General features: G+C 38.8%; 1 protein-coding gene across 2 annotated transcripts in view; it reads left to right on the top strand.

The window, feature by feature from the left end:
* Positions 1 to 14690, top strand: part of GPR158 (G protein-coupled receptor 158) — a 302630-nt gene that overhangs the window by 253885 nt on the left and 34055 nt on the right. The window contains exon 6 of one of the 2 annotated variants that reach the window (XM_006075956.4): positions 9442 to 9551. The exons of the other annotated variant lie outside the window; for it this stretch is intronic. Within the exon in view, the coding sequence (XP_006076018.4) occupies positions 9442 to 9551 (110 nt within the window). The remainder of the gene's footprint in view (positions 1 to 9441; positions 9552 to 14690) is intronic. 2 annotated transcript variants of the gene reach the window in all.

Here is a 14690-nt window from a genome sequence, read left to right as displayed (position 1 = left end):
CCAAACCCAGGGATCGAACCCAGGTCTCCTGCATTACAGGCACATTCTTTATCAGCTGAACCACAAGGGAAGCCCTAGAGTACTGGAGTGGGTAGCCTATCCCTTCTCCAGCAGATCTTCCCGACCCAGGAATCGAACCGGGGTCTACTGCCCATCAAAACTTCCTTATCCTATACCTCTGCTTTCTAGAACTTATTCTATCCTAAGTGCTTTCAGTTAGTTGTCATCACTCTAATCCTTTCAGATAAATTTCATTAGGAATTTTTTATAGATAAAAAAGATGATTCTAATAGGCACTGTGACAACCAGGAAGAAAAATATTTTAAAATTACCCTTTTATTAAGTGCCTTTAAAATTGAACTATTGTGACTTCTGACAGTCCAGTGGAAGTGCAGTAAGACTCTGCACTTCCACTGCAGGGGGCACAGGTTTGATTCCTGGTCAGGGAACTAAGATCCCACATGCCACTTGGTGCAGCCACAAGTTTAAAGAAAAAATTAAACTATTTATGACACTTCCTAGTTGTACTTGTCTTATGAGGATATAGTGGCTCATCTTATTCCATGACCCTTACCAAAGGTTATTCCAAGAGCTCCTCCTTTCTCTGTGACTTGGACATGTTATCATACTTCTTAATTTATCTTAGTGCTTTTAGTTTGTTAAACCTTCTGAATTTGGAGCTGATGATTCCTAGATGAAAACCACTTCCATTTATTCATTCCACTGGCATAAATTGAACATATTGCCCAGTGGAGCAGAGATCTAGTGTACAAATGGTATTGCAATGCCATGTAATATGTTCCATAATAAAGGAAAAAAGGACTCTGAGCACAGAGAAGAGGTGGTATTGCGAGAGAGAACCAATAAAGGATGATGGGGACACAGAAGAAGGGACTTTGTAAACCATTTTGAGCAATGTAAACTTTACTTAAATGTAAAACAGGAAGCCAAGGGTGGTTTCTAGGCAAGGGTAAGATTTTATCAGATTTGTATTTTGGCTGGAAAACCTGTGGCAAAATAAATCATATAACTTCTGTTCACCAAGATAAAGATGTCCTTAAGGTAGCAAGCAAGTAGTATTCCTCGAAACAGCTTTATTCCCGTGGCCTTGAGCCTGTGGTGTATGGTCCAAGACAGCTTTTCCAGGTGATACCCACCTTCCTCGTGGGCCATGTAGATTTCCCCTCATCTGAGAAAGACAGAGGAGTCGAGGAGGCCAAGGAATTGTGAAGTTAGAGTGTGTGGATGTGCAGAACATATTGAATAGCAGGACGTGACAAAGAAGATTCTGTGCATGGGAAAGACCTTCAAGTTCAGTTCTTGTAGAGATGAGGGTGGAGGGGCACAGGAAATTGCAAGGATTTCAAAAGGAGTAGGGTTCTGTCTACATGAGGAAAAATAATTATCTGAAGAACATTGACTTCGAACTACTTCCATTGGAGAGCAATTAATAACTTGCTTTTTTTACCAATAAGAAAATGTGACCTTTGGATACCAGACAGCTTTTCATTAAAAAGAAACATGAAAATGTTGACAATTTAGAATAATTCCACCTTCAGCATGTTTCAACTACATCATCTTGGGCAAGTCACTGAACCTTCTGAGTATCTCCATTCAAGGAACTAGATAATCGGGTATGCAATAAACAGTAACAGTTCCATGTAAAGACTGATTTTTATTATCAGCAGTGATTACATGTTAAGCAGAGCACTACAGAACAGGAAAGGGAATAAGAGGAGGATTAAAAATATATTGAGAAATCCATTTGTTAATGCTTACTGACACATTCTTGAAGAGCTTTTATGGTACCCCACAGTTAAACTTAGATCTTTATTTTCAGCCTTTTATTTGGAACTGAGTAATAAGAATGTGTCCTCTCCCGAAGGAGAAAGGCAGTGCATGACTCAGACTGAACCAGGCTGCCAGAACAGTTCCCTCATCACAGCAATTTGATGTTTATGTTAATTTGCCATCAAGAGAGCATTTATAAAGATCAGGTAGAATCACCTAATGCTTATTTTAAACAAAAGAAAAAAGGGTTTTGCATCAGTCCTGAAGGAATAAGTGTAGGAGAAATAATTACACCACTCTAGCTGATCAGTGCTTTCACATACATTTCTTCCCCATCCTGGGGGCCAGGGAGGGGAAACGTTATTAACTCAGCTTCCCAGATGAAGGAGGAGATAGAATGAGCTGCTCAAGGTCATGCAGTTAGTAAGTGGCAGAGAAGTCCCTTATGTCTCCAAATACTGAAGTCTTTCCCTGTATTCCTTGGCTTCTCAAGGAATCCAGGCTTCTTTCTGCTCAGGGCGTTGAGGGTGGGTCCTGGCACTGCCTGCCTCCCCACAGAGGGTGGAAGGACTTGTGACTGTAGCGTGAATCATTCCTTTTTTAGACTTTTAGCGTTGTTTATAGAACCTGTTGTTTTCTGGGTTCTGCACACTTTCTTTAACAAATTGGCAAGTCTTCAGACTCTGAACAGAGAGATGGTTTTTCTGAGTGAATGGTGGATGCAAGAGTCTCAGGGAGAGAGGATGACCCACAAAGCTCAGGTAAACAGATGGCCAAGGGCCAGGGGCCGCCTGAGACCAGGAAATGGCTCGGTGAATGAGCATCTTGTGTATTCTCTTCTGGGCAGTAAAAAAGAAAAAAGAAAAAAAGCTTTTGCTTTTAATCATCTTTTAGGTACTGTGAATCTTTGTCATTTTTTATCCTTTCTTCTCAAAATGCTATACTTCTACTCTCTTTCTGTGATTTCTGTGGCGCCTTTTATTTCTTTACTGAGGTCCGGGGTTCTGAAGATCCTCCAGTTTCTCTGAGGTCATTTTTCTGTATCTTGCTGCCTCCATATAATGTCAGTTCATAGATATCATATATGGTACCTTTTCCATTTCACTCTCAGATCCCTAGTACTTAGAAACAACTCTCCAGCAACTTCTCTGGTGATCCAGTGGTTAAGACTTTGCCTTCCAAAGCAAGGAGTGGGACTTTGGTCCCTGGTTAGGGAATTAAGAACCCACGTGCCCCTCAGTCAAAAACAGAACATAAACAACAGAAGCAATATTGTAATAAAATACAATAAAAGCTTTAAAAAGGGTCCACTTCCAAAAAAAAAAATGTTAAAAAAAGAAACAACTCTCCAGACCCCATTAAGAGTCAGGTATTTATAATTATTGCATAATTTTTTTGTTTATTACAAAGTAATACATTCTCATTATAAAAAAAAAACAGCTAGTACCAAAAGATATGTTAAAAAGTAAAAATCCTTCTCTCCTTCCCCACCCCCTCAATCCCCAAGCCATCCACCCCAGAGGTAAATAGTCTTAATTGTCCATTGAATGAGCAGCCAGACATTTCTTTTTTACATATGTAGAAACAGAATCATATCTTAATACTCTTATGCAACTTTATTTTCATTTACAATTTATCTTAAAGATGTTTCTACAGCAACAGAGTCAGATCCATTTATTATTTTGAAATTCATGGCTTTGCATTTTGTATGGCTATAACATGAATTATAGGTTTAAGGCATCCCTTCTTGGTGGGAGAATATTTTCATTGTTTTTCTATTGCACAGAATGCTTTAGTGATTATTCCTGGATATACATCTTTGCTTATTTTGTATGCACGTATATGTGGAACAGTTTTTCTAAAAGTAGAATTCTTAGTGCATTTTATTAGGTCTTAGAAACTTTCCTCACCCTCCCTGGAAGGATAAGGATAAAACTGATGTTTCTTCATTTATCTGTGGTTTATTCAGTGCTTCTATTAATACTATAGGAGTTTTCATTATTTTCATTAAGCTTCTGAGGAAACACGTCCACAGAACTTAAGGCATTTGTGTCCTTAAGCTCTGTGTCACATGTCCCAGGTCAAATGTCCAATTAGTGGTGGAGCCCAGACTGCCACTTAGGGCGGTTCATTTCAGTTCAGTTTAGTCCCTTAGTCGTGTCCGACTCTTTGCAATGCCAGGCCTCCCTGTCCATCACCAACTCCCGGAGTTTACTCAAACTCATGCCCATTGAGTTGGCGATGCCATCCAACCATCTCATCCTCTGTTGTCCCCTTTTCCTCCTGCCTTCAGTCTTTCCCAGCATCAGGGTCATTTCAAATGAGTCAGTTCTTTGCATCAAGTGGCCAAAGTGCTGGCTTCAACATCGGGCCTTCAGCTTCAACATCAGTCCTTCCAATGAATATTCAGGACTGATTTCCTTTAGGATGGATTGGGTTGGATCTCCTGCCAGTCCAAGGGACTCTCAAGAGTCTTCTCCAACACCACAGTTCAAAAGCATCAATTCTTTGGCACTCAGCTTTCTTTATAGTCCAACTCTCACATCCATACATGACTACTGGAAAAACCATAGCATTGAATAGATGAATGTTTGTTGGCAAAGTAATGTCTCTGCTTTTTAAAATGCTGTCTAGGTTGGTCATAACTTTTCTTCCAAGGAGCAAGCATCTTAATTTCATGGCTGCAGTCACCATCTGCAGTGATTTTGGAGCCCCAAAAAAATAAAGTCTGTCACTGTTTCCATTGTTTCCCCATCTATTTGCCATGAAGTGATGGGAACAGATGCCATGATCTTAGTTTTCTGAATGTTGAGGTTTAAGCCAACTTTTTCCCTCTCCTCTTTCACTTTAATCAAGAGGCTCTTTAGTTCTTCTTCACTTTCTGCCATAAGGGTGGTGTCATCTGCATATCTGAGGTTATTGATATTTCTCCCGGCAATCTTGAATCCAGCTTATTCTTCATCCAGCCTGGTACATCACATGATGTTCTCTGCATATAAGATAAATAAGCAGGGTGACAATATGCACCCTTGACATACTCCTTTTCCTATTTGGAACCAGTCTGTTGTTTCATGTCTAATTCTGACTGTTGCTTCTTGACCTGCATACAGATTTCTCAGAAGGCAGGTAAAGTGGTCTGGTATTCCCTTCTCTTTCAGAATTTTCCACAGTTTGTTGTGATCCACACAGCCAAAGGCTTTGGTGTAGGCAATAAAGCAGAAGTAGATGTTTCTGTTAAACTGAGGGTATAAAAGTTTAAAAAAAAATAGTCATTTGTTTTTATTACATTTGTTAAGATGGGATATTTATGGAAAGTGCCTTTTCTTGTGGCAAGTTGGGAAGACACACTAGGGATGCTCCCTTGTGCTTTCTAGGCACATCCTCTCTGTGCTCTTCTCTCCACCTTGCCATGCTTTTCCTGGGGAGCTAAGCATCATTTTTCTGAATGCTGCATCCTGGGAGGTCTAACCTGTGAATGGACGGAGATGAGAGGAGCTGATGGACGAGGCGTGTTGATGGGCTGGAAGGCTCCAGGACCAACTGATGTAGAAAGAGTTCCTGCACAGTTAGGGCATGACCAAAAATTTTAGAATTTGTTTGTTTTGTTTAGTAGAAGCCTATGGGTCTCAGTGTTAGACCTTGACAAGGAGTGTGAATGAAAATCTTTCTCTGTTATCTTTGGGTCTTCAGATCTTACTGTGGTTTAGAGAATGAGGCAAGTGGTATTTTATTTAAAAGATGCTTGTTAGTTCTACTAAGCAGTGAGTAGAATCATAGCTGAGATTGTGGAATCTTGTCATCTTTGTCTTTAGTTTTTAGAGATGTCACCCTTTCATTTCTTGTTATTTCTTTGGGAGTATTACATTGGAAATTTTAGAGGGGTTGTGGCATATCCCATCTACTGTTATAATAACCCCCAAATGTTACTTGTATATATTATAAAATTTTAAATTTATATATTTTATATTTTTCTTCTATTATCCCTTTTTTTGTTTTGGAATAGTAGGAGCCAAGTGCAAAGTGATAACTTTTAGACCATGGTTATATAAAGACATAATCACAACCATAGATCCCTTCATGTATGTAGTAATTTTATTAAGTATTTTTTATTTTTTGTAGTTTAAATCCAACTTTAGATAATTAAATATTTACAGAACATGCATCTTCACCCTAAATATTTCCTGTGTATGGAACCATATGTCTTGCCAAATATAGAAAAATAATTTACAACACATTCAAGGACTTTGAATCTACTTATTTTTAAAGCAAATCATGTATAAAAGTGTTTTTATATATACAGTCATGCCTAAATGATACATTTCCATCCTCCTAGTTCAAAATATAGCAAACCTGGATAGAGTAAGTACTAAGTTTTAGCACTAGATATTTCCAAGTGTGACTTTCATGGACTGGTCTCCATTAGAATAAGATATGTGTCATTTTTTGCTTGTTCAATAATGATTGTTGGGAGCACAGTAAACTTGAGAGGGATGAGTGGACCTGGAAAAATATTTGACTAGCAAGACTTTCCCTTGTATGAAGCTGAGGGAAATTGTATTGGGTTGGCCAAAAAGTTTCTTCAGGTTTTTCCATAAAATGTTACGGAAAACCCAAATGAACTTTTTGGCCAAACAGATGGCACAGTGGTGAAGAATCTGCCTGCCAATGCAGGAGACACAAGAGATTCAGGTTCAGTCCCTGGGTTGGGAAGATTCTCTGGAGAAGAAAATGGCAACTCACTCCAGTATTCTTGCCTGGGAAATCCCAGAGAGAGAGCCTGGCAGGCTACAGTCCATGGGACCACAAAGAGTGGGACAGGACTGAGCACACAGGCACACCACAATAGATGTTTAGAGAAAGTCCTTAAAGCCTCAGAAGTCCTTCAGGTCCTTATTAAATGGCAGCTTCATCAATACAGGTCTCACCACCAGCATCTGTCATTCTTCTTTTTTAATAAATGAAACTGCTTACACACACCTACTAACAGAAACCCCAGTGTAACACCTTCACCTATAAAAGCGGTTTAATTCACAGCCAATTTCACTGACCTGGAGCAAGTAATGCTTGATGAGTCAATTAGGAAAGAATTGCTATGTCTGACACTACTAGGAAACTTGCTCAGATCCTTAAAATACCAGGTGTGAAACAGGAGTGGCATGCCTTTCAATATCAGAGCTTTGGACAGAGCACTGGACTGTGCTGGCCACTGACTGGTCTATCTTTTAAGCATTATTCTTCCAGAGAAGCACCCAGCCTTGTACCCACTGAACAAACACAGCAGAGGTCAATTTTCTATCTTTGGTGTTGTATCTATATTTGCAAAATAAAATAATTTTAAAGGATTCTTCTACTTTGTACATATTTTTAAAATGTATATTCTTTTCTCTGTGCTTCTCTTTTCTTCCTGAATTTGTTGTGTTCGGTATCCAAATAGTATAAGCAATCAAGCTGACTTTAAAGCTAGCTAAAAAAAAAAAATCATGTTTGATCAAATGGGTGGATAATCTGTGCAAATTTGTTTGAAAATGGGGGCACTGCTCTGAAGTTTATTATAATGCCTAGCACATCCCACCACTTTAATCAGTTGATTGATTTTTGTAAGCCTCTGAAGAAACTTCCAGGGACTTCACTGGTGGTCTGGTGGCTTAGATTCCACACTCCAAGTGCAGGGGGTCCAGGTTGGATCCTTGGTCAGGGAACTAGATCCCACATACCACGACTAAAAGAGTTCTCATGCCACAGCTAAGACCCAATGCAGCCAAATAAATGAATAGATTTTTTTTTAAAGGAAGAAACTTGCAGTGTTGAAGAACCAGTTCCTTAAAATGCCCATGGGGTACACCCCGCCTTAGACCTTAACACAGAAGGCTTCCTCTCAACAAAATTGGGGGAAACAAACCTCTAGGCAAAGCATAGTGAGTTCCTGAGAGGCAATATTAAAGGTAAAAGGAAATTGGGGGTTCAGGGGTGACACACTTTCTCGCTGGCCCTAAATGTGTCTCTCTTTCCCTCACCCCGCCCTCCTACACCTCTGCGAGCAGTTTATATCTTGTGCTCATGCACTCAGCAGTTGTACGTGTTCTTTGGTCCTTAGGTTACTTAGTGCCAAAAGCACCTCACTTCTATCCTGCTTCACACACTTCAAATAAAATATCTTTGTATCTAGCAGTAGCTGCTAGTATTGGAAAGAAAAATGGGAAGAGTTCTTGAAAATATGCCTTAGGTAGTTCTTCCAGTAGCGAGATTTTTTATGGGTTTCCTACTTTTGGTAGATTTATGGGGGATTGGGATGCAGTACAGATAATCCTCTCAGGGGTATTTCATATGGGGGCAGAAGATATTACCAAAAGTGTGGATACAGGACAAGGCAAGGCTCCAGGTGAGAAAGGCAGGCAGTGAAAGCACATCTGGCTGTCCCGTCTGGGGAAATAAAGACATTTAAGTTTGGACAACAGACTGGTTCCAAATAGGAAAATGAGTACGTCAAGGCTGTATATTGTCACCCTGCTTATTTAACTTATATGCAGAGTACATCATGTGAAATGCTGGGCTGGAAGAAGCACAAGCTAGAATCAAGATTGCTGGGAGAAATATCAATAACTTCAGATATGCAGATGACACCATCCTTATGGCAGAAAGTGAAGAGGAACTACAGAGCCTCTTGATGAAAGTGAAAGTGGAGAGTGAAAAAGTTGGCTTAAAGCTCAACATTCAGAAAACTAAGATCATGGCATCCCATCCCATCACTTCATGGGAAATAGATGGGGAAACAATGGAAACAGTGTCAGACTTTATTTTTTTGGGCTCCAAAATCACTGCAGATGGTGACTGCAGCCATGAAATTAAAAGATGCTTACTCCTTGGAAGGAAAGTTATGACCAACCTAGATAGCATATTCAAAAGCAGAGACATTACTTTGCCAACAAAGGTCCATCTAGTCAAGGCTATGGTTTTTTCTGTGGTCATGTATGGATGTGAGTGTTGGATTGTGAAGAAAGCTGAGTGCCGAAGAATTGATGCTTTTGAACTGTGGTGTTGGAGAAGACTCTTGAGAGTCCTTTGGACTGCAAGGAGATCCAACCAGTCCATTCTAAATGAGATCAGCCCTGGGATTTCTTTGGAAGGACTGATGCCAAAGCTGAAACTCCAGTACTTAGGCCACCTCATGTGAAGAGCTGACTCATTGGAAAAGACACTGATGCTGGGAGGGTTGGGGGCAGGAGGAAAAGGGGATGACAGAGGATGAGATGGCTGGATGGCATCAGTGACTCGATGGACGTGAGTTTGAGTGAACTCCGGGAGTTGGTGATGGACAGGGAGGCCTGGCATGCTGCAATTCATGGGGTCGGACACGACTGAGCAACTGAATTGAACTGAACTTAAGCTTGGACATAATAGAAATTTAGAGACAATTGCTGGAAACGCCTGAAAGTTAGAATTAAATACTTTAAATCTGATTTGAAAGCCATAAGGAGACTTTTTGATTTGGACAGTGAATGATCAAAATCATATTTTAGTGTTTTACTCACATGAATACATGCTCATGTCAAAATACACATGTATTAAACATCAGATTATGAAATACTGATTTTAGTCTGTGGGTCATCAGCTGATCCTGAAGATCTCTTTCTCTCTCTTCTCATCCCACAGGTTGTTATTTTGTACTTTGAGCCAAGCACATTTCGCTGTATTCTCCTAAGATGGGTCCGCCTTCTCGGTTTTGCTACTGTTTATGGAACTGTCACTCTCAAGCTTCACAGGTATATTTTATTAGTTCTCATTCCCATGGGAGGATCAAAGTGTTTTGCTTAGCATATAATTGCAAGCTCAGTCAGCCACTTTAATGGTTAAATTTCAGGAATTTAGGTAGTAAAATAGTATATGTTTTTCATTTTCAAGGCAATATCTTTAAGATTCTGTAGGAAAACCTCTAATACAATTGAATTTGAGCAACATGCTTTAGTAGAATGTGCCATTGGTTATGGAAAGGTTAATTCTGAACAAAAAAATAAGTCTACAATGAATGTGAAATAGTATTTACTCACTAAGAACAGGAAGAAAGACAATACAGCTGAAATAATCAAGCCCAGAGTTATCAAAGAATCCTGTATAGTAGAATTCAGCAATATGCTTACCAGACAAAAAGCTGCTGTCCTCCATTCCCAAGTTCCACACCCCAGGGCAATCCTGCTTTTATTCCTTGGGTGAATTTCCAAAAAATGGTGTTCTTGGTTTCGTTCCTTATCCAATATTCTCCAGTGCTTATCAGCCTTATAAATTGGAGAACACAGTAAATTCCCTTATAGTTTCGTTTCAAAATCACCTACTTTTAAAAATGTAGGGATTTCCCTGGCAGTCCAATGGTTAAAACTTGGCCTTCCAATGCAGAGGGGATACAGGTTTGATCCCTGGTTGAGGAGCTAAGATTCCATGTGCATTATGGCCAAAAAAACAATTAATAAAACAGAAGCAATATTGTAACAAATTCAATAAAGATGTTAAGAATAGTCCGTATCAAAAAAATCTTTAAAAAAGTCTTTTCAGTGTATATGATAAATATTAGGAAGAAAGAGGCGATAAAATAAATTACCAGTCCACAAAGAGTAGGGGTAGCTGGAAATGATTCCAGGGCTTTCCCTTACATTTCTCCTGCAGGATAACACTGTAGTTCAGTAGAAGAAACCCATTATGTTGATCAGGATTAAAGCTGCTTTAATAATCACAGTAGGCCATTTATATGTTCATGCTAATTTGACCGTAAGTATTTCTCGATAAATGTATCTTGATACGGCCCATGCATGCGACAGTTTATCTTAGATGACATAAATATGTCTTTAAATATTTGTCTTTAAATGCCACCCCTTCAACATTTATTAAAATGTGATCATTGCATACTCTCTATTATGCAAGAATCCCACTTAAAATTGGAGTGTAATTGCTTTACAATGTTGTGTTAGTTTCTACTGTACATCAGCGTGAATCAGCTATAGGTATACACATATATCCTCCCCTCACTCTTGAGCCTCCCTCCCACCTCCCCTCCACCGTCTCACCCCTCTAAGGTCATCACAGAGCACTGAGCTGAGTTCCCTGTGCTATACTGTAGCTTCTCACTAGTAGTGAATTCATGTCAGTGCCACTCTGCCAATTCATTCCGCTCCATTTCTCTTATTATTTTTTGTACTTACTTTAATAACTAGGAACACTCCCAATTATCTTTTTGGAACAAATGTAGATATCCTTAACTCTCTCAAGATTCCTTTCTTATGTATGTCGTATAGTAACTTCAGGAGGTCCAGTTTAAATCTCAGTTTAGCATCTAGGAAATTATCGTTTTGTATTTCCTACAAAAGAAAGGATTAGATGAGTCTCTTGGAGAGGGAAGTGGCAACCCACTCCAGTATTCTTGCCTGGAGAATCCTATGGACTGAGAAGCCTGGCAGGCTACAGTCCACGGGGGCGCAAGAGTCGAACATGACTTAGCAACTAAACCACCACCAGGTGAGTCTCTAATGTTCTTCCTGATGCTGACATTATTATTTCCATATCACAGCTCACTTTGCTCTCATGTCCGTTTCAATCTCTATTCCTTATATGATAACTGTTTTTCAACCAGTGCTCACTAAAGGAAATTGACAGTCTATTGACATTGACAGCCTATCGTGGACAGTAAGACTTCTGGAATTCCGAAAAGAATAGATGGCCTCTTGAGACTTGAGAATGGCCTCTCTCCCTATGAGTCTTAGGGTCCTCTTTTATATGCTACAGTTTGCTTATGTAATTATTTTTTTTTTATTTTTAACTAATTATCTTCTCCTTGAAGTGAGGGTCTTACATTGAATCCCCAGCTCTTAGCACAATGACTGACACATGGTGGGTGCTTAATGCTTAGTAGTTGATAAATGAATGAATGAAAATGTCAGCTGCAGAATTGGAAGCAGCTTCCCACAGTTCCCTCCACACCTAACACATTCCTATTCCCCTGACTTGTTGCATGTCCTCAAGTGTCTGAAACACATGACACCATGGTCCACAAGAGGCTGATCGTGGGACAAAAACACAACATTATTGGGTTGGCCAAAAAGTTCATTCTAGTTTTTCCATATGACGTTACGAAACTTTTTGCCAATCCAATAAATAACACAGAATCATAAAGCAAGAAGATTCCTTCCATTCAGGTTCTCTTTCTATCCTTCTGATTATTTCCAGGAGAAAAATTAGTTTGGAAATAATAGGTCTTTAACACCTGCCTAGCAGTTGCTAATTTTCCTTTACAACAAAGAGCAGATCAAACTTCAGGCTTAGAGACTCCCGTTACAATACGACCTAGATGAAATCTATTCTTTTTATTTCACTGTATTCATTTTCATCATTACATTCTATGTGTGGATTATCTATCAGTTCTTCCTGTAAAGTGGCAATGTAAAATTTTCTTTAAAATATTTTAAATAGAAGAAATTTAAAGAAAATATTAGCTGGTACACAGATACAGGCAGGAATCTTGAGAGTGGTATGCAGATAATTGGGATTTGGTAAACTAGATCACTTCATCCTTCTTTTGTTTATTTTAAAGACTATAATTCAAACTGTTTTCTCTCTGTGTGTCTCTAGAAGGCATTGCAGTGAAGGATTACCTACTGAAGGCTTAAATCGAGTGGAAACTATTTCTAATTTAATGAGCTGAATTATTCTTATCCTGTCTGAACCATATGGGTTTATATTATACTGTTTTTTCCATATTGTTTAAATGGAACTGATTCCAATATTGTTTAAGGCTGTAAACTGAAGAGTCAGCATGCCAGAGGAATGAGAGCAACCCGAGGGAAGTGACTGACTGAGCCAGCTTTCTGTCCCCCATCCTTAGTGCTGCATCTTGCCCATGTTATATGCATTCACACATTTGTTAAGTGAATGAATGGGCGGATGGTTATAATGAATGGAGCTGCAGGGATGTCTCTGGTAGATAACTCTTATAGGCAAGCAACACATGGTCCTCAAGAAAGGGATTCAAAGATTTTATATTAATAGTAACATGATCGAGAGCAAAGACATAAATCTTTACAAATCCAAATTTGAATTTCAGTTCTGCCATTAATTATTTATACAGCCAAGAGTAAATGACTTTAACATCTGAGAATTACTTCTCACCCCGCCTGTAGAGTTGTTGTACATCTTAAACATGATAGAAATATATGTAAATATGTCACGTAGGGGGTTTTGGTTGCAAACCACAGACACTGACTATAGCTAAATTAAGCAAAAAGGGAATTCATTGGAATGATATGGGGAAGGCCACAGACTGAAGAGAAAGCTGAGGATCCAGGTTTGGGCAGACCCGACCCAAGGTGGCTTGAGGGATAAAGGTAGCCTGAGCTAAGGGATAACATCCCTTGAATGCCATATTCTCATTTTCATAAGAACTTCATTTTTTATTTCAAATTTATGAAAAGTAAATCTCACCTCTCTAAGGCTGAAAATTCCAAGGCAGTTATCAGTACTGATAAATAAAATGATTATTCTAGTCTCTTGAGAATAGGATAAACAGGAAAGACCTGAGTTCTTGTTTTATTTCAGCCATTTCCCTCAGGGCTTAGTAAAATTTTTGAATATTTCTTTTCCTGTATCCTGATCTCTTACTGATCAATGGCAGTGTTTACAGAATTCCAGTAGCTCTGAAAACTTGAAGAAAATATGAAAAAGGAATAGGATCTCATCTGTCACTAGAAATGATACTATTATCCTGGAACTTAAGGATCTCATCACTTTTATTAAATTTCCCCCTTTTGCTTTAGGGGTCTCTTCCCACATTTGAGAGCCATACAGACAAAGACTACCATGCCAATGCAAAGGAAAGTCACAAGTCTTTTATTTCTTAATAGTGCAGTATAGAAGTGGAGCAAGTTAGAGGAGGGAAGTGAAAGTGGTCCACTCCTTCAGGGAGGAGTTGTTTTATCACTGACATTGTTTAGAATTACCACCATAAGGTGGTGATAAAAAGCAGAACAACTTTGACTTATTATTATTGCCTAAAAGTCTATACAGAAATTGTTACCTGCGCCCAGGACAGACATTCCCACCACCCCACCTCACTGGCAGGCTGTTCATGCAATGCACTTTATTTGAACCTGAAACTGTTTCTTTTCAGAAAAAGAAAGGAGAAAGGGACAGATTTTATCTATCTCTAGGCTCAGGAAAGTCAAGTATATGTTCAAAAGGAAAAATGAGGAACTATTTTAAATGAAAGGGAATGGAGAGAGATTAAGAAACTCAATGCCAGAAGAACAATTTTCCTATTCCCTACAATATGGTTTCTGAAAACAAATTGCCTTTTCCTTTTTCTAAGGCTAATCAAGAAAAAACAAAACTTTTTTTGTTTGTAGTATATATAAAACGAACATTTAAGCAAGCTGCAAGAAAACCTTCTTCTGGCTCTGACATGGAGATTTTCATTTCATGCATTATTCAGGACTACCCATTCTGGATCAGTGCAATTCATAGCAGTTTTCTCTACTATGCTTATTAGCACCAAATATGTACGCTTTGTGGGAAAGGATAGATAGATAGATAGCTACTTTTGTTTCCTATTAAACATTTTTACTGAAGTGTAGTTGATTTAGAGTGTTGTTTTCATTTCTGCTGTACAGGAAAGTGATTCAGTTATACATCTATGCATTCTTTTTTATATTCTTCTCCATTATGGTTTATCACAGGATGTTGAATATAGTTCTCTGTGCTATACAGTGGGACCTTGTTGTTTTATCCATTCCATATATATAGCTTATGTCTGCAAACCCCAACCTCCCACTCCGTCCCTTCCCCTAGTAAATTTTGAAAAGTGGCTGGAAGATATTTATATTTATTTATTTTGGGTATTCTTACAAGGAAACTTTAAATTTTTT

This window comes from Bubalus bubalis, chromosome 14 (assembly GCF_019923935.1).
Source record: "Bubalus bubalis isolate 160015118507 breed Murrah chromosome 14, NDDB_SH_1, whole genome shotgun sequence".
Taxonomy (NCBI): Eukaryota; Metazoa; Chordata; class Mammalia; order Artiodactyla; family Bovidae; genus Bubalus; species Bubalus bubalis.
The sequence above is the reverse complement of the archived record's forward strand: the minus strand, read 5'-3'. Positions and strand labels throughout refer to the sequence as shown.